The sequence below is a fragment of the Salminus brasiliensis genome, chromosome 1 (genome assembly GCF_030463535.1).
Source record: "Salminus brasiliensis chromosome 1, fSalBra1.hap2, whole genome shotgun sequence".
NCBI lineage: Eukaryota > Metazoa > Chordata > Actinopteri > Characiformes > Bryconidae > Salminus > Salminus brasiliensis.
In genome coordinates, this window is record NC_132878.1 from 21,894,173 (window position 1) to 21,915,634 (window position 21,462).

At 40.1% G+C, this 21,462-nt stretch overlaps 1 protein-coding gene across 1 annotated transcript in view; it reads left to right on the top strand.

Moving 5' to 3' along the window:
* Window positions 1-1,196: 1,196 nt before the first annotated feature.
* The window catches only part of rasa4 (RAS p21 protein activator 4), a 34,879-nt gene continuing 14,613 nt past the window's right edge, over window positions 1,197-21,462 (top strand). Inside the window, exons 1-6 of the mRNA XM_072674440.1 lie at window positions 1,197-1,490; window positions 6,255-6,311; window positions 7,949-8,062; window positions 8,353-8,414; window positions 20,376-20,508; window positions 21,079-21,160. Of these exons, the coding sequence (XP_072530541.1) occupies window positions 1,426-1,490; window positions 6,255-6,311; window positions 7,949-8,062; window positions 8,353-8,414; window positions 20,376-20,508; window positions 21,079-21,160 (513 nt within the window). The 5' untranslated portion in view covers window positions 1,197-1,425. The remainder of the gene's footprint in view (window positions 1,491-6,254; window positions 6,312-7,948; window positions 8,063-8,352; window positions 8,415-20,375; window positions 20,509-21,078; window positions 21,161-21,462) is intronic.

Consider the following 21,462-nt stretch of genomic DNA (forward strand, 5'->3'; position numbering starts at 1 on the left):
GATGACTCAGATCTGACACTTAAACCCATATCAATAAGCTACAGAGGTTTTGGGATTCTATTCTATGAACAAAACTGGACTTTTTCGGGCCTATGGATCAGCGGTATGTCTGGAGGAGGCACACACTGAAAAGAACACCCTACAGTGCCTACAGTAAAGCATGGTGGTGGCTTAGTGATGCTGTGGGGCTGCTTTGCTTCCTCTGGCACTGAAAACCTGCAGTGTGTGCAGGGGGAAATGGATTTAAAATATATATAATGAAATCCGAGGAGAAAATGTCATGTCTTCTGTCAGGAAGCTGAAGCTTGGACGTCTTTGGATCTTCCAGTGGGACAATGATCCCAAGCATACCTCAAAGTCCACCATTGGCAATTGTTGCAAATGCAGGTTGGCAACCTACATTTAGGAACACGTGTTTACTCACAGAAATTTAAATTCAACTAGGGTGTTAAATAACTCCACATTTCCCAGAACTTCTTGGGGGTAGACGTGAAGTCATTTAGAACTATAAAAGTATTCAATTATAGTCTGACAAGCGTCTATTCATTTAAAATCTCACTGCTGACAAGCCGTGGCTTAAGGCTTCAACACTGAGAGATCTAAAGAAAAGGAGCAAAGTTAAGCCATGCAGAGGAACCCAACTAGCTACCTCTCCAACACTAGTCTGCTTGCCCCCCCCCTCCATACTCCAAGATGAAATACACCAAGTGCTTATTCAATAACACAATATCCTAAACATTCAAAAGTAACATTTAAGCATTTATAAACATTTGCTTTTGTCATATTCATATATTCTTCCATGTTTTCCTGTTTGCTAGTGTCCTATTACTGACGCGTTTTTTTTTTTTTTTATCATTTGGGCGTAATTATATGTGCTTTACTGCTGCAGGGACCAAAGGGCGCGTCACGCCTCACTTTGACCAATCAAATATTGAGATGTGCGTGGCTGCCACACCCACCAACAACAAGTCTGCCTAGTGTTATTATTTTACCCACCCGTATTCCGAAAAGATCCCGCCTTCTGTTATGCCATTGGCTAGTTATTAGTGCTTCGACACATTCTAGACAAACTAGCCAATCCGGTCGCATCCCAGACACGCTATTAGCCAATGCCAGCAGAGTGGGCGGGGCTTTCAGGAAAACGGGTGTGGAAAAATAATATCGCTTCTCGTCACACACTGGTTCAACGTGTGCTGAGGCAGAAATCTCTACGAGCGACTCGCTGTCACTGGGTTTGTCCACAGAGACAGATTTTTCGGCTTATTCGTGGATTTTTTTAAAAGATAAGTCATTGTATGTATAGATATTATATATTATAGTGTGCAAAAACGTATGTTTAAACGCTCATAATGTCAGCGCGCGCTCCCACAGTCGTTACTGAAGCGAACACAAGTATAAACGACCGTTGAAACGACAGACCGCGACATGGCTAAGAGGAGCACTCTGTTCATTCGTATTGTTGAAGCCAAAAATCTGCCCATTAAGGACATGTGAGTATTGATTTCGTGTTTTAAATGTGGGTTTCTGTTGGGAATTCCCATATTGTGTCACTTGGGGTGAACTTGGCGAAAAAATGGCTCGAGTTGACCGAGGTTTACTGGATTTCCTCTCACCATGTCAAACTGAAGAGGAGCTGCCACAGCACGCGGTGCATATGGGAGGCTGCATTTCACAAGTCGTCCCTGTATCTCTTATTTTTGTTGTGTTCGTGTTTTGACATAATGTGAATTTTTAACAGCTTGCTAATTAGCTGCATTGTGCCAAAACTAAATAATAAATAGACCAGTAAAATGCTCCAGAATATTTGTTTACGTTGACTTCAATTTAAAGTTAGTAGCTAGCACCAGCTAACAACGTTTTTCTTTCTCCTGTAAAGTTTTGGACGTAGTTTTTTTTTAGGTGACATCTACCATATGTAACCTAACACGTCAATGCAAGGACTGCTTTATTGCTCGTTGTAGTCTATGGAAGACGTTAGCCAGTAATCCAGCGTTGATTAGGTTGTGAGGATTGGATCCAAACAGCCTACATAAGTGGAAAGGCATGCAATGAAATTAGAAAACTTTCTGGATGAAATACTGCAGTAGATTAGCTAATAATAATAATAATAATAATAATAACAAATAATAGCGTAAATAAAGGCAATATTTGAAGCTGGGTCGTTGTAGTTCTGCACATTTAATACCTACCCCCAGAGCAGCTGCTCAGATTTATGCCTGGATTTAATATCTGAGACGAGCTGCTCTGAAAAGTACAACGTTCAGCTTGAAAAATGAAAGCAAGCAACGCCAGAACCTTTCTTTGTAGTTAGTTGTGGTCAGGCAGATTTATCTGGGTCTCTTTAAGGAGGTCTGGAGACAGCTGAGTACAACATAGTGGAAGTGCTCCATTATGCCTAATGGAGTGTGTGAAACCAGTGTAATACACATTTCATGTGAACTGTTTGATCGTTTCAGCGTTAATATGTAAGCACATGCCAAGTTATTGTATAAACGTTAGCTCCAGGTGACAGATGATGAAGAGCTGAGTAAGGTCCCCCAGATAACAGTGCCCATTTGTGTTTGGCAGGACTACGAACCACGCGCCCCCGTCCGAATGGAGAGAGCTCTCCTCGCTCTCTCTCTCTCTCGTGGGCATGGGTTATAATATGCATGTTTTTCCTCTCTCGCCCACAGCCTTTGTGATTGCAATAGCCCGGACTGAACCGCACACCCCTGCTGGAATCTTTGTTCACTTGCTCTTGTGGGCATGGGTTATGAAATCCATGTTTCTCCTCTTTCGCCCACAGCCTTTGTGCCTGCAGCGGCCAGGGGCTGGGCTACCTCTTGCTGGAGGGCCATCCACTCACTTTCTGTTAGGAATGAGAAGTCAGTAATAAAGCATTTAGGAGTCATTAACATGGGGTGGAATGGGACAAAATACAGCAGTGACCTGTCCGTGCTCCACCTACACATGTGTTCTTTCATAGCAATTGTTGGTCAAACTTTACAGAGAATTGACAAAAATCCCATTTATAAAAGTAATCGTTACTCACAAGTCAGTTGTTGTCAGAATACTGAAATAATTCACGGGAACAATGGGTCACTGCAGTGTTTTTATTGTCACTACACAGTGAGATAAATACTGACTTTCCAGTTTAGAATGCTTTGCAGCCAAGCTTGGGCCCAGTTTCTGAAAAGCATCTTAGTGTTAATACAATGCTTGCTTGCTTGCTTTGGGCTAAAATGCTTAAGAAGACCCAGTCCTGGTTGGAAATAACAAAAATCAGGAGAACAGAGAACAGTAGAAAATGTTCCATCAGATACCAGAATCCAATTATGTAACTTTATGTAGGCTGAAATGGGACCCAGACCATTTTCTATGTCTTCATTCAGTTATGCAAGCACAGCACTTTAATTGAGCTGAATGTCTTTATTGTATTTAAAGGAATGGCAGAATGACGAATACAAAAGTTCAACAAGATGGATTTTTTCCCCACCATTCGAACGAGAGAGAGAAAGAGAGAGAGAGAGAGAGGTGTGGTGCTGCAGAAACCTTCTCCTTCACTGATTATATTATAAACGTTTTATAAGAACTGATATTTAGTAACAGATGAGAAATTACTTTGCTGGAAGAAAACCTAAAAACTATTGGGAAAGAACACATTTGTGGCCTCTTGACCGTTTCTTCTGAAATGATGGATGGTTTTATAGTTCATGTATTGACACATGAATCAGAGTGCACTGAGAATTTCCCATTTTTGTTTGTTTGTTGTAGTGGTTCCATCTTGCAGTGTGTGTGTTTGTGGCACTAAAAGCACTAGGGGCCAGATGTCATGTGGAGTGTTTACATTGACACTGTGGTGACATTGCCAAGCAAAGCAGAGACAGATTGCATTCGAGCGTCTTCATCAACAACCCTCCTCACACATGCCCCACACTCGTGCTTTTTGGGGAAATAAAAATGTCCTCATTTCAACCACCCCACTCATTCCATCTGCAAAAACGACTGCACAACTCAGAAAAGAGCAGTCGATTTAAAATGGCAATGTGATCTAAGTCAGATGCCATTTCTTTATGAGTCATCCTCACAGCAATGGCAATACCAATAATTCGTTGCTTTCTGTGAGACAATTTGATTTGATTTGGCAATTCAGTTTTGCTTGTCTTTTTCAATAGTAGAGACGAGATAATGAAAAAGAAATTGAAACAGTTATTGATTGTATTACTGGTGCACATTTTCATCATGAGTGTGGAAATCTGCCTGTTTGGCAGTTGTAGCTTGTGTACTTCAGTGAGGAACTGGTAGTGTTTCATGACCTGGCAGGGTATGTTGTTAGCTGAAACATAAGACAGCACCTGTCTTCTTATTTACAGATACAGGGAACTGTCAAACAAAGTGCCTAGACTTAAAGCAGAGCCACTTGTGATCCTTTATGAGCAGACAGATCATTTAGTTTTGTGGTTTGTTTGACAGGTTCAGTGGTTGGCTTTGCTGCAGGAGAGGTGGCTGGAGTGTGTTATGTCTCATATTTAACTGTCCAGAGGTGTACTCCTAAAGAGTAAAGTGGTGCAGCCTTCTAAGAGTGGGTGATGCCACAGCCATTCACAGCCATGAGCCGTGAGCACAACACTTTAACCTTCTGGTATAATTGTGAGAGGGCTGTCCTAAAAATAAAGATTCAAATGGTTATTGGAGCGATGCCATAGAAGGGGCATGTTTGAATCCATAATAAAGCTATGTGTGTGTAAAGAACCATTTAAAGGTCTAAAGAAACTTCACTTGATTTACCAATTCTTTACCAATTTAAACACTCACACATCTCTGTTTAAAACCTGGTTCTTTAAGGAACCACACATGCTTCTTTTATGGCACCTTTAAGAGTGTAGCTAGTGGGAGAACTGGAAGCTAGTTAGAAAAGTGGGAAAGAAAAAAATACAGATCCTCTGTATATGTGAACTTCATCAGTTTGAGGGTCTTACCAAACTGTATTGTATATATATTACATTTTAAAATGCAGAAATTTACATCAGTGCATCCCCAGAATGTGTGTGTGTGTGCAAGCATATGTGTGTGTGTGTGTGCATGTGGTCGTCGCCTTCGCTATCATCTTTCTGCAGGTGCCGTGAGGATGATGGTACGTGGTTCAACTGCCAAGCCGCACGGCTGTCTGATGCAGCACCTGATTCTGACAGACCGTTTTTCCCTCGTACACTGATAACAAAAGGCAAAGATGAATCACCTTATCCACTCACCCATTCTCCTCTTTATATACACACAGACGCATGCACACATACTCACTCACACACACACAGACACCTCGTAAATGCTGCTACTGCTGCCAGTCATTACTCCCTGGAGGAATTCAAAGGTCTTCATTCTGACAACAGCACTCCCCCTACATACTCTCACTTGTTACTCTCTAGTTGTCAGACGCTAGCTGGAATGAAAAGGCTGCTACTTCAAGTCCTTAATTACTTTGATTGGTTTTGCTAGCATGCCACCGCTGGAGTGAAGAAAATAAAGAATATTTCATTTTGATTGACTGGTGTAATAACACAAAATGTGCAACCCCAACATGAGAGACAGTGCGAGTTGGACCACAGCAGACAAGGTGTCTAGTGCAAGACAAAAACGACACATGTTGTGACTGGGTGAATGATTTTCGCGACGTGCCATGGTTAACGTGCTAGACCGTTGTTTTGATGATGACAACCTACGGAACCTCTGCTTTTTGTTTTTGTCAGTACTGTGACATGAAAGCAAATCTCTGACCGAGCAATCAGAAACAGCAGTAGCTGTCTGCCTGTCAGTCTGTCTGTCTGTCTGTCTGTCTAGAAGCTTCTTTGAACTGGTGCTCTCCAAAGGTTTCACGAGGGACGCCTTCATGTGGGCGTATCCTTTGGCATAGCTTTGACACACCAAAGGTGTCTCTCCTCTACCTGTGGCGTATGGGATGAAAAGGGAACACAACCCAGGAAAGAAAAGGGAAAATCTCCCTTTTATGCCTTTCATGTTAATGTTTTCTTTAGACGTCACCAAAATCGTGGCTGCATATTATCAGCTTTAATTACACATTCACGCATTGGCTTGAGAATCTCTGCATATTTGAGCCAGTCTCAGAATTTCAATTAGCCCTGTATCACCTGCCATCCCGATAACACAAAGCAACGTGGCTTGATGGCAATTATTGTTGGGGTTAATTAGTTACCTGTTGATGGGAAATATATTGTGCCTTGTGTGTAATGTGTTGCCATTGTTCACTTTTCTCGCAGAACCGGGAGCAGTGATCCATACTGCATTGTGCGAATTGATAACGAAGCCATTATAAGGTACAGTATGACTGATTTTCTGTTTTCCCTCCACATTCCATTTTAAACCCATATTAGGACTTGCGACTGACTCTGCTTCACCTCCCTAAGTCAATTACCATAGATTTAACAGGTTTCAAATGAGATTTCCCACACCAAAGCTTTTTCATTCACTCTTCATAATTGAAATCCGGGTTATTATGTTCGTGGAATAAACTGCTGAAAGTGGCAGCGCAGAAAAGCAGGAAATGCCTAAACGTGTGCTGGGATGAAACATTTGTTTTATTTAACTGTTTAATCTATTGCTCTGTCCACTCCTTTATACCGTGACCACTGGTGAAACCCTCACGAGTCTCAGTGAGTCACGATTCATCCTGAAGCATACTAAGAAGTCAATAAAGAAGACGCAGTTGCATCCATATCTGCAGCAGATGACTCAAAATGCTACTTCTTTTTTATTATCTTCAGTGTAATGCTAATGTCTTAAAATGTTCTTAAAATTAGCATGTTCTCTGGGGGTGTAGGGGCAGTATGTGGTGGGAAGATGTTTCTGTGAAGACAAAGGGGTTTGTTCAAGCTAACCATTATGAATGTAAATGTGTCATGAGCTATGGCTGACCTGACTCATAGAGCTCCCCCTTTGCAAAAAACAGCTGTCATTTTTTCTGCCATTCTTTGTGACAAGCGTTCATGTTTACACACAAGATATCCTGGATCAGTGTTCACTGAAAGAGGGACAAGGCTGCCAGGTTAATGTTTTACTAGTTAAATATTATTCTTGTATGTTTAGTCACAGAATGTTAGCTGTCTCAATATGCTCTACGTTCACCCCAGTTATTGGTTTCTATGTGTGGCACACACAGTTTGATCAACAGAAGGGCGAAGTATTGTATACCAAGTTTGATTTGCAGCAGTTTGTGGTCCTATATCATATTAAATACATACATATTAAGTAACTAATATCTGCATGTAATATTCTGTTCTCTTGTACTGTTTAACAGATTGTGGATAAATAAAGGGAATTAATAACCATTAGTCTATGGTAAATTATCCACTGTTTCTTTTCTTCTAAGATTACATCTTAGCATTTTACCTACCGCTTAAGAGTCTTGATGGGTCAGATGAGTTAAACATATAATCCGTCAGCACACACAGGCATCTACAGCTGAACTCCAGAGCCTGTATTCTGTTATGATAATGGAAAAATATATTTTTAGCCGGCTCATATTATAATATCCAGATTTTTTTACAAGGCAATATTCTGATAATCACATCTAAATAACAGTATAAGCAAGTTGTCAGCTATTAAAACAATATCTATTTTTAGCTGGTTTTGAAGGACTCAAAACCAGCACTCTTTGCCAAATATGTTGAGAGGTTAGACCATCCAGTGGTTGTAGTACATATTTACCCAACCATTTAATGTTAGAAATAGGAAACTTAAAATATATTGCAAAACTTAATAGCAATTTCATGAAGTCCAGATGGTTCTAATCATAAATACAATTTGTTTTGGACCAGGTGGCCTGTAATAAATGAAGTATTTCAGTTTGGTCCGGACTTTACATTACATACATTTTTAGCAAGCTTTGCATTATGAGGAAAATATCTTCTGACACAGTTTAAATTCATTTTCTAAAAACATCTTTCCCACTCAGGACAGCAACAATATGGAAGACACTGTCTCCTTTTTGGGGCGAGGAGTACAATGTCCATCTCCCACCGTCCTTTCACACTGTGTCCCTGCATGTAATGGATGAAGACTCACTCAGGTCAGGAGCTGTCTGTGTGTCTCTCTGTGTCTTACTGTTATAACAGCCCATTCCGTTCCCCATGTTCACCCATTGTGCTATTTCAAGCTAATGACTTAATATGGTAATTAACGATGCCTCATAGCTAATCAGAGATCCCTATACTGTGTAGACTGTCTAGATATGAATTAATTATGATGAAACTATTATCTAGAGTGTTCTGACATGGTGGTATGCAGAATTTTGAATGCGGTCACTGATTGAGACCATTCAACCTTGCTCATGTGCTTTTTTTCTGTTCCTGTTTCCAGCCGTGACGATGTTATCGGCAAGGTTTCGATCAGTAAAGAGACGCTCACTGCCAAGCCACAAGGTAAGGTAACTTCCTAGAGAGAGTTCCCTCTCTCAGGGGTTCTTGTTACCTGGTATTTGAGAAAAGGTTGATTTAAGAGTCAGTTTGAGATCTCCCACAGTGATGGGGAAGCGCATATGTGACCAAGCCTCCAAAAAGGCAGTCATCATCACATGGCTTAGTATATTCTTATATACAACCGCAGACTGCCAGAATCATACGGGTCACAGTCATCTCTTCCTCATTTAGAGATTACTTCTTCTTCTTTAAGTTTCCCTGTTCATAAAGTCCTCTATAGAGGCTCTATCAGAGTTCTACCCCTGGGAGAATCACACCGTGGATGTGCATGAACATCAACTGATCACGGTCTTCTCAGTCCCACCAGGGGGCTGTTAGCTGTTGGTGTTGGTGGGCTGACTCATTGAGGGGCAGGGCGCAAGGCTGAAACTGATGTTCAGGAGTCTAAAGAGGGGGGGACTGAGTCACTGAACGCAGTGGGGACAGCCATTATCGTGAGTGGAGTAGAGCCTTACTCACTGCATGCTGGGGGCGATGACTAGCCTTGCTTGACCCTGCGTCAAACTGCGTCTGGCCTAAAGGGCCAAAGACCCAGTGCTGGGCATAATGTCTAAAAGAGTTCAATTTCTTGGTGTTTATAGATTTTGTTTATAGACAAGAAGTTGCCAGTTCATTGGCTACACCACTATGTAGGTCTATATAGATGTAACAGTTTATTAGCCATTCTGTTCCCTGGTCATCAGTTGCAAGGGATCACTAGAGGAACATTTCTAAGCAGGTATTATTTGTGTGGTGGCTCATTCTCAATGTGCCAGTGACACCAATATGGTAATGGCATGGTAGTGTGTGTGTGTGCTGTTTGTGCGAGTGTATTACGTGCAGCAGCCCTGCTGAGTTTTTAAATAAATTAACATGAAACTTGCCATGTATATATATTAATGTCATTATAAATAGGTAATGTGGAATTTTAGTAATGTTCAGCTTCAGATGCAGTGCACATATCTAAAATAAATCTGGAAAAGTGGGTGGGTTGGGAAAGTGAATATATGGATCTCTGAATTGATAGCCTTTGTTTACTGGCTGGCTCACACTACAGGATAATTGGGATGATTTTGAAGTTGTTTTGTCTCTCCCAACAATAACGACAAGTGCTTAAATTGCAGGATAGTCTTAAATGACTTTTGATTATTATGTAATGTGGGGTGATAATAATCCAGTCTTTACCCCTCTGATCTACTTAGAGGCCGCCATGATATCATCAATTTTAAATGTGTGCAATATTTATAGCTTTGTGCCCTATAGTGCAGGGGGTTCTTAAGCTTTTTGCAGCCAGGAGCCCCTTATTGTAAAAAAAAAAACAAAACATCAATTGACCCCCTAGAAAATGTATAGCATGATTACAAATCAACTATTTAAGTTTTAACAACATAAGGTAAACATGTACAGTTGTACTGTACATTTCTGATAAGAGCATTGTCATGACTGGCTAGATCAGACAATGTCGGGTGAACACTCGCAGGGACGGTGCGATGCAAGAATGCTTTAATTAACAATAGAACAGGGGTAAACACAAGAAAACGCAGCAATACAGGGAATAAAGAATAATGCAGTACAAATAACCAAAGTACAAACATGACAAATGCAAAACAAAATGCACACTTAAGGCTGGTGGAAAGCTAGGGAGCTAATCCTGAACAGGAGAACAAAAAAGGGGAGATAAAACTAGAACTAAGATCACTGGCCATGCCAGTGTAAATGCAAGGGAGAACATAAACAGCGCTCGTCAGGCGCAACAGAACTTACAAGACGTGGATACAAAGCTTAGGGATCAGTCGCCGTACCCTACCTCAGAACAGTGAATTCTCGGCAAAGGGGTGTTCGCGTTAGCTCCCTAAATACCACAGCCTAAGGTGAACCAAATCAATGAAACAGTGAACACAAACCCGACACATGTGAACACAACTTAAAACATGGCGTGATACATGAACAGAATGTCAACATAAGCATGAGCATAAGCATGTGACGTGAACATGAACCTTGAACTTATAGTCCGTGAATCATGAAATCAACTGAACATCAACTTAAAGAGTCCTTGAACTTGAAGCCTGTGGACCGCGATGCGGACCTGACAAGCATCAGCATGTCTCCAGTAATAAGTAGCTTTTATCACTGTGCTGCTAGCTTGTGTCCACACTGTGTCCCCTTATTTTCATGCTTAAAAATATTGTTTAGCTGGTACAGTTAGATTCATGGCCTCATTTTCCGGAACCTTGGGACAGATCACATTTTGATGTACTGTCACTGTTTTTCGCTCAGTCTTGATTTATTTGTCACTGTACTCTGAAATTAGTTGACTTTATGTTGACAATTGAAAATCTTGAAATATGACAATTTATCGGATCGTGGTACATTTTGTTATAGTGGTGAACAGTATGCTTTTGTGAGTGTATCATGGATATCGACAGCTTTAAGTGTCTGGCATGACCATGTCCTCTGGAACACTGGGCAGCACTGGGGAGCAGAGCACTGGCACAACCATGCCCTCCAGGGCACTGTGGGGTGCTGGCATTTGTTGCCCCTTAAGGCATTGGGTGGCAGTGGGGACGATTATGGTCATCAAGGGGCTCTCTGGGGGTCTTCTGGAAGTCTGTCTGCATTTTAATTGTTGCTTTTTATTTTTCCTTTCTTATTAGACAAAAATCACTTGCAAGCTATGAACAAAAAATGGCTAACACACACCCACGCTGGCCTGTGTAGTGTTCTCCCAGCCAGTGGACTCGCCCACAAGGGGCTGTGCACGTGGGTGCTGAACAGAAACTTTATATAAACATCAAAAGTGACTGAACTCAAATGTAGGGGCCTACTCTATCTTAACTCTGGCTTAATTTACTTCTGCATCCTGCTATGCTTATGGCTGCACACTTTTACTTATGCTCTGCATTCTCCTTAGCTTTTGAGTTGGTTTTAGTTTGATCATTCTTTGGAAATTCGATTTTTGGACCTAAAGACTCATCGATAAGAACTAAGCTCCCTCACACATCGAATTTATCATGCCTTACTTGCTGTTACAGGCTAATGCAGAAGATGTAGGTGCTGGGAGAAGGATACTAGGGGTACTTAATGATTGAGGACTCATTGGCTTTCTCTGTCTGCTACTGCACGGTGAGTTAATGCAGTGTAGCGTGGCACAGCCGGTTGGGTCAACTGAGCCTCAGATTGGGTAGGATTGAAAGAACACACTGACAGGTGGCACAGACAGGGCTCCAGACCCAAATCCAGATGGAACACAGCTCTGTCACATGTAATATACATGGCCGTGTTTGCCTTCTCAACTGCAGACTATGTTATGGTAGCACGCTCAGCTAATGGTAATGCTAACACTAATGGTGCTAATCTACCATCGTTGTTACTTCTGAATAGTCTGCTGAGAGAGAACATTTTCATCCAGAAAGCTAAATCCCTTACAACATTTGCAAACCAGATGTTGTCTTATGAACACATAATGCAACTAATCAGAGCTTTATTAGTTGCATCAGATGAGCTTGAGATAAAACACATCAAATACTTGGACTGGCTAGGGGTTTGTTGGCTTAGACATTTGATTGCATATAGGATTATGGTCTTTCTTACACACACAAAAAAAGGATTCCAAAAAGATAATTCAGCAAATACACCAAATATTCCTACAAATATACTTGGAAGCATAGTTTGCAAATTTAAAATTAAAGAAACGCTGGCTGCACTACCTGAACGTGGCAGAAAGAGGAAGCCAGCACCTGCCACCAGATTCCTGAGTAGGCAGATGGTCAAAATCCCTCAAGTGACTGCAAAAGATTTGCAGCAAGATTTGGTGGCAGCAGGAACTGAGGTCTCAGTTTGCACAGTATGGTGCATACTAAGCGCTGAAGGTCTGCATCCCTGTACACCTCTACCCAAAAGCTGAAGAATAAGTCAGCTCCAATCTGCTCAAACCCATATAAATAAGCCACAGAAGTTTGGGGATTCTGTTGTGGGAAGCGATGAAACATAACTGGACCTTTTCAGGCCTATTGATTAGCGGTATGTCTGGAGGAGGAAGAATGAAGCATACACTGAAAAGAACATCCTGCCTACAGTGAAGCATGGTGGTAGGTCAGTGATGCAGTGATGCTGGTGGTGCTCTGGAGCTGCTTTGCTTTCAGTAGCACTAAAACCCTGCAGTGTGTGCAGGGGGAAGTGGATTTAATCAGATATCTGTAAATCCATGGAGAAAATGTCATGTCTTCTGTCAGAAAGCTGTAGCTTGGGTGTCATTGGACTTTCCAGCAGGACAATTATCCCAAGCATACCTCAAAGTCCACCGAGGCTTGGTTTCAGTAGATTGTCTAGAGTGATTGTCAGTCGCCTGACTTGAACTTCATAGAAAATCTAAGGCGGTTGCAGCATGCAAACCCATGAATATTACTGAACTGGAGGCCACTGCCCATAAGGAATGGGCTAAGATTCATCCGGAATGCTGGTGTTTGGCTGTGCATCATATTAGTATCAGGTCAAAACAGCAAAGGGGTGCTCTAAAGTACTGAAGGCGCTTGTCATGAAGGGGTTGAGTAATTCTGCGACTGTAGTAGTTATTAAAAGTGGCATTTGGAGAAGGCATGTGTTATATTAGTTGTATTGAGCTGTTTATTTATTTTAAAGAGTTGAAAGTTTGTAAATTTAGCTAATAAATCTAATTAGTTATTTTTCTCCTAGTTTGTTCATCATGAATAACAGCAACAGCCCCTTCAACAATATCCCCTTTTTGTGACCAGTGTAAATATAATAGAAGCCACAGACTGTGCAGTTAGCCTTACCAGAGCATGTAAGTTACAGATATATACAGGTTCTATATTTCTTGTACCACGCTACATTTTCTCTGTCTTTCTCTTTCTCTCTTTCTCTCTCTTTCTCTCTCCATCTTCACGGAGAGAAAACAGCTTTTGTGTTCTCGTTTTCTCTGAAGGCGCGGCAGTACCATTTAGCGAGCAGGCTGTGTTGCGGAGGGCACGGAAATAGCAGTGCGCTCCCCATGCAGCCGACGTTGACAGGGTGTGAATGCATCGCTCAGCTGGAGGCTGGCGCGGGAGGTGACTGGTCCTGTGCTCCAGAACTCTAACCTTGAGAGGAGATAGACCTGAGTTGCACATGTATATATACACACAAGCATACATACACACACCCTCTGCAGGGGAACAGGGCAAAAGCTTTGTCTGACAGCGCGCAGCACAGATGTGACAAAACGGCTCAGCTAATAACATATGCTGGTGGCTGGTTTGCCACACAACTTGACGCTGTGGAAAAACAGGGTGGACATTGGCCTAGCTTACCTAGCAGTTTATAACAGCAGGCTGACATCATTAGTTTCAGTCAGCAGTGGTGTCACGGTGCACGGAAAGAGTAGTAATAATGAAGATGATGTGTTAGAAGAGCATGATGCAAGCATGGTAACATAGTGATGACATTGGATGATGAATAGCAAAAAGGCAGCAGTAGACATGAGTGTATCTCACAGTTCTAGGAAGGTCTGACTCATTGACAGGAACTCAAAGATTCCCATTGTTAAAGACAGGGGGTCGTACCAGTCATAGTTCTTGCTCTTGTTCTTGCTCTTGTGATTTTTATCACTTTATTTAAATGCAGTCATTTCCTGTTCCCATCCAGTCGCTAGGACCTTTTATCACACGATGTCACCAGTGCTGGGAGGGTAAAGGCTAGCATGTGTTTTACATGAAGCAAGCCACAGTATGTATTCATGATCATTGGAGCAGCTAAATGTGCTTGGAGGAGGACACTAACAGCCAGTTCTGTTACATCAGCTAAGAGTGCCTGCAGCTACTAATGTCATGCTGATTGAAGGAGAGAGAGGAGGGCCATTCTATCCACCAAGCAGAGCAAAACTAGTTGTATCACCAAGAATGAACAAACTCCCAATAAAAGTCAATGCAAAAATGCATTGACAGCTGATCCCACTTGTCATTTTAGAGCTATCATGAATAATCACAATTAGTCTTTTGATTATTAAGCATTGATTAGCATGGTCAGTCTTAGTAAGAAACTGCATGATTTTTGCTATATGATGTTTTTGTTTTTATATTTCAAATGAATTAAAAGTGTCCTTGTCTTTTTGTAATATGTTACAATTTAATTTTAAAGGTTTCTGAATTTGTCTCTTTTCCAGTAAAGTTTGCAGGCCATGGACATGCTAATTGTTTAGACCATTTTTATTATTTGTCCTTTTTAAAACTATAATTACTCACATAAACATTAAAATAAATAGAATACTTGGTTACTAATATGTATAACTAATAATGACATAACTTATTTATACATAAATAAATTAAAATGACTGAAGTTGATGGTGCCAGGCTGCTACAGAGGTTTGGTTTTAATCGTCACCCTTTTCACTGCTCATAGTTTGTTTGCATGTCTATAATTACAAAACAAAACAAAGCTTCAAATATAATTTAAATAAATGTGAAGAAAAGAAAAAATAAAACACTACAAGAGAGCATTTACTAGTGTCTATTTGGATGCAGTATTTGCTGATCTGGGATCAGTAGATCAATACTAACTGACCTTGTAACATGAAAAAGGGGCCTTAGGTGGTGGATAGCCTGTTTGAAGCAGGAAAATTGACTCTTTAAAGGTTATCCCCCAGTGTTTTGTGTGCGTATTGTAGCTTCATAGCTTCCCAGCTACTCACTGTCATGCATTTTTGTGACTGTGATGCTTTGAAGAATGTTGAATTTCTTAAAGGGTCTTTATTTCATCTGTGACATTTCTTTGGGGGCGTTTCAGTATGACTGTCACGTTCTCGCCTGTCACCACAATTGCGTAATCTAATTTTTGTCTGTGTGGTCCGGTGGGCCAGATTGAGGAGAGGGCTATCACACAGCCTGTCTGGCGGTTATTATAGTGATTTTCAATCCAATTTTCCCCTTGCACTCCAGCACAGCACATAGTTACAAACAGTATTTCGCTGTGTTTCCAGTGAGATAATTCTTTCAAATAATTTCATTTTCTGTTCTCGCTCATACATTTTTGAATATGTAAGACCATAGATATGGACAATCATGTAAGGTAAATCTCAGGGGCAAGTAATAGATTACATTTGCAGATGTAATTTGCAGGTTCCCCAGATCAAACCTCAATACTGAATGTGTCAATCCGTTGAAAATTCTACAATTTGTTGTGTTCAAAAGCTCAGAGTGATATGTGGAAAACAAACGATGCAAAAGAATCGTGGTTAAGTTTTGCTTGGTCAGGTTTGGTTTATTTTTAGTCTACTTAGTGGAGCAAAAAGACATAACGTGTTCGTGAATTTTCCATAGCATTAAACAAAAGGCCATGTTAACGGCTGAAGGATCTTTACGCATTTAGGCTGAATGCAGAACAGCCCCCTTTTAAATAGTATTGAGCGCTACATAGAGTGTAGAGGCAGTAGCCATGCCAGTAAACACTATAGTATTTTTGGGGTATCCACTTGTGCCAGAAATAAACATGTATCTACAGTGACTCCATAATGATTGGGACAAATACATTTTTCCATGATATGCCCCTCTGCTCCACAGTTAAAATGTATAATCAAGCCAATCAGACATGATTGAAGTACACATTCCAGACTTTAACTTAAGGGTATTTTCATGCATTCTGCTTTCACCATGTTGAAATTGCAGCACTTTTTGTGGTATGCTTTAGATTTGGATGCCTTTTTGTCTCCATACTTTGCCCATTTTCTGCTCAATTTGAATTGGCAATTACCCAATTCATATATTTTCCCCTCTTATCACATTCAATGCTTCCGAAACTGGGAGGGAGACACACACCTTCTCTGACAAGTGCGCAGACAGCAATCGCCTCTTTTTTTTCCCAAATACTTCAGCTCAGAGAAAATCTACTCACTCTGGAGAGAGCAAAGCCAACTGTGGCCAACTCTCTCTGGGCCCTGGCTGCCGATGGCTAGCAGCATGACCGGGATTCAAACCAGCAATCCTCTGGTCATAGTGACAGCATCTTATTCCTTATTCTACTCGGGGCCAGGCTTTTAAGAACTTGCGAATTGTAATCTGGTCATTGTTTTTGTGGCTAACTAGTGGTTTGCATCCTTCAGTGTAGCCTCTGTATGTCTGTTCATTAAGTATTCTGTGGATGGTAGTTTTTGACAAATCCACACCCGCCTCCTGAAGGTTGTTTCTGTTTCTGTCTTTCTTGGCCAGTCTCTTTGTGATTAATGAGCTCACCATTGCATTTGTATTTTATTAATGATATTCCACAGCTGATTTTGGTAGTTTGACTGATGTAATGGTTGAACTATTGTTTTTCAGTCTCATAACAGCTTTTTTGACTTTCATTGACACTGCTTTAGTCCTCATGTTGAACAGTGACAACTATAAAGCCCAAAGATGTTTGAAGCTCCGATGGAACCTAGATCAAATTTTCAATCTGCATTCATCAGTACTTGTGGACTTGTGTGGTTTGTGAAACGCCATCAGTCTCAGCCCAAGTACTGTTCCATTCAGAACTGCACATCTAGCCAAGAACAGTCCAAATGCCTGGATGTGTTCTTGCTCCTGCTGTGTAAAGAAAAATTCAGCGGGACGTTTGTGTGTGACTTGGAACAGCCAAATATCCCAGAATGCATTTCTCAACAATCTCAGCGAGGTAATAGCTAAAGAGAAAACATAACTGAAAGTTATAATTATTAACATAGCACTGTTGTTGTGTCACATAATGACATTTACTGCCCAAACCAACTCCAACTGAGATAGGATCAGATGAATTTATGAGATGTCTGATGAGAACTTTTGCTGACTTTTTTGCGGGTTGTTTAGGCTTACAAACTGAGTTCTCACATAGGTCAAAGACAAAGCATATGCTTAGAAAAAAAGAAAATATATTATAAAGGTATAAATAATATTTGAGTTATATGTTGAGGTAACAAAGTCTTCAAAGTTTATAGAGTCACTTATGATATGCATGCACCCACGCCATATAAATTCGAGGTGCTGCCATTTGTGAGACTTATTAGAGGGCTAGGGTGACCAGTCTGAACCAGGCCAATTTATTTATGACTCTAAAATCAAGACATTGTCACATAAAATGTCAAACTGAATCTAAACCTCAGAACATCAGACTTGACATTTTGTGTTTGATTACACCTTGATTTTGGTTTGATCAAACTTGACTGACGACTGATTTAAGCATGGAGTGTGAATAGTCACCTAGGACAAGATTTCTTAGGCTGTCTTAACTGGTTCTTACAAACCTGAGAAACCTGACCTACTTTGTCATGTCAGCTGTAGCTGAAGTAAGAACATACAAATATGTTTGAATGATTTATTGGCCTGATTGTGTGATTGTGTTTCTACGCATTAAACAGCACTATACACTGACTTTGACCTTTCTTTTGCAGTTCATTCTTTAAGTGTGTAGTTTTTGCAGAGCTGTTTTGACTTTGATCCTGATGTGATTGTGTCTATGTGTGATAATGCATTGCCGAAACCTGGAGGTCTACGATCAGGTTAAGCTGTAGAAAAAGCTTTGAGGTTGTTTATTCTATTACACTAAGCTTCTTAGAGCCAAAGGGACAGTGGATGGATATGATATGTCAGATTTATCCTCTTTGTTCTCCACTATATACTGTGTATATGCAACATTAAAATGTGTATATGTACAGTAAGGCTGCCACTTTCTATTGATTAAACTAGTGATTATTTTGTCGATAAGTCAATTGTTTAAAGTTGATTGTGTGTAATTTTCCTCCAAATAAGCCTAGCATTCATAACCCTTTTCTCTTTTAGTCGCATATTCATTGGAAATTCTAAAGTGGTAGGCAGATGAAGATATCGCTTTAATAACGTGTGCATTTGGCGCCTACAAGAGCAACAGATTTACAAAGCTACCCTACCAGAGGTTAATAAAGGCTGGTTAATACCTGCGGATGCAATGACAAGTGACGGAATTGCGGATGAAACAACCCATGTTCTCATGTGCTGCTTTAATATGCCTTCAAAACCTTGTACAAACCACATTTTTATTTAGTTATTTCAGGTTCTCTTCATACTTTCAATGCCTTGGGCTTCAACTAAGCTTAGCATGACATAAGCTTGATTACGGTCAGTTCTGGTTTCACTAATTTGTTACTGGTCAATAACCAGTGACTGCAGACAGAGGGGATTGTTTCTGACCTGAGATCAAAGGTTTACATGCACTTACTCCACTGTTGTTAACTCTGTCGACAACTTGTCTCGTAATTTGGACAAAACTAAATTGAGGGTTTGACTGCAGGAGAGTGCAAATTGATTACTCCCCCAGGAAACATCAACGACTCTGCTTAGAAGCACAAGAACCTTTTTTCGAAGCTCAAATGTTATTCACAAATGTGTCTGCTATTACAGCAATTGCTGATACATTTTTAATTACTAGATGTGTAATGAACCTGCTTAATAGTGCACTGAAATTTGTTTTAGCTCCACACATAGACCAGGAGGATCTTTGAATCACCAAGTGCACACAGTCCTTGCCAGTGGACCAGCTTAAAGTGGCTCTGCTCTTGTTAAACCATCAATGTAAGCACATGAAGTTGGATTGGAACCGGCTTTAGCTGAGACAAAAATAGAGCTTTTTGTAGACAAGCAACAGAGACAGTGTTTGTTGTGAAATGAGTCAAAGTCATGAGGAACATATTCTAATCCCTGCCGTAAAGTATGGTGGTGGATCTCTAATGTTGTGAGGCTAAGATAATCTTGTTAGGATTAATGACATCATGTGAGATTGTAGATCACAATTCCAAAATAAAACACCTGCCAGGAGTATAACGCTAGGTCATATTTGGATCTTTCTGAAAAATGATCCGTCAAAAGCAAGCTTCAAGTCTATACAAATTGGATCCATCACGTTATTTTTTCCTAATTAAAAGTCTGTGGGATAAGTAGAAAAGGAATGTGAAATAAGAATCAGGAATCAGAAATAAAATTAGACTTTACTGATACTGTTTTCACATACAGGAGATTTGGTTACTCATTAACTGACAGTCCAACAAAAGTAAAAATTAACCTTTCTTATTTCAAGTCAAGTCAAGTCAAGTGGGTTTTTATTATCATTTCAACTATATACAGAGTACACAGTGAAATGAATCAACGTTCCTCCAGGACCCTAGTGCAACATAGACACAGTGCATACAGAACACAAGTGCAACACAGTACAAGTGAAGACAGACAATACAACACAATACAGACAAAGAATAATAAATAATTAGCTTGGTAACATGGTAATTATTTGCTTGGTAACAGACATATTTGACAGTTTGTACTGTCATTTATTGTTAGTAACCCCCCCAAAAAACACATATTTGTCTTCAGTAAAACGTCTTTACCTATCACTGTCTGCTCTGTGTGTGTGGAGGCACTTTTTCTGATGCATTGGACATTGGGCACACTGTCCTCTTTTCCTACACCATAGATGCCGTTGCTCACAGACTCGATTCCTGCCTCCAACAGAGGAACTACAGAACTGACTAAATATTATTCACACTCATTCTTATGTAAACAAATATGCAAGTGAACACAGTGGACAATATCGAGGTCAGCAAAAATGATTGAGGTTGATAGCATAAGTATTGAGACAGGCCTATATATACTGAATGTATGGCATGTTTACATATGGTGTGTCTTAGAAGTGTGGGATCACTTGTCATGTTAATTGTTTACTAATTAATAATACAATAAAATAAAATTGTAAACAAAGCAATTATCTATTTTCTCTCAGGTATTCTGCTTTTGAGACAGCATTCTGCATATAAGTTTATTAACTGGACACATCTGACTTTTTTTCTTTTCTTCTGTTGTTAGTTTATTTTACATTCTACATTTAGATATTGCTTTCTTACCTTTGAACAGTGGATTTAAACTTTTTGAATGGTCATCTGTTTCATTTTGCCATATGTAGGTCTGGATGGCTGGTTGAACCTCACGGAGATAGACCCAGATGAAGAGGTTCAGGGGGAGATTCACTTGCAGATATCGCTGCTAGGGGATGGAGACATTCCATGCAAACTGCGCTGTAGAGTTCTGGAAGCCAGGTGAGAGGCTTAGAAAACACATTTGAATAAAATATAAAAAAGTTTATTCTCCAAAAAACAGCTCTCATAGTTCCCCAGCATAGACATAATCTGTGGATAGATCTCAAAAGAGCAGTGCATGCAAGATGGCTTGAGAATCTCACAGAACTAGAAGCCTTTTCAAGGGTATAATGAGTAAAAAGAATAATTTTAAACAAGAATTTAAAGGCACTTAGCTCCAAATGTGTTTACAAGCTGAGATTCTTGCCAAAGGTAGTGTTACTTAGTACTGACTATGCAGAGTGTTTAAATGTTTGCTTTGCGCCTTTTCCCTTACAAAAGATGACAATAGAAAGTAATCTTGCTTAAAGCAGCATTATGTGTTTATTTTTTTTTATTTAAAAATGCTACATAATGCTGCTTTAAAAAATATGTTGTTTGTTTATATGTAGTTTAATGCTTTAAAAATGTAAGACTATTTTTTGTTTATATGTAGTTTAATGCTTTAGAAATTAAGAAATGGGTTGTTTGTTTATATGTAGTTTGTTGTGTAGTCTAATTCAGCATCCTATTCTTTTTTTTTCTCTCTAGAGATCTTGCTAAGAAAGACCGCAACGGGGCATCAGATCCATTTGTCAGAGTCAGATACAATGGCAAAAGCCATGAGAGTGCAGTAAGCAAAAGAGTCTTTTGTTTTCTTTCCACATGTTAACCTTGCAATTCATTTATACTTCTCATGGTATTTCAGATCAGATCTAATATGGTCAATGTATTATATTGCTCCAACAAATCTGGATGGTTGTATACTTTGGGTTCCTGGAGTAACCTTATTCTTGGCCCGAATTAACACTGCTTTAAGACTTTACCCCCAAAAAATGTATGAGTGTAAACAGGTCATCGGTTAGTATTTACTTTTCCTAATGCTTCCCTCCACTAGCTTTCAAAGTGTTTGAACACTGAGCAGTGATTTATCAT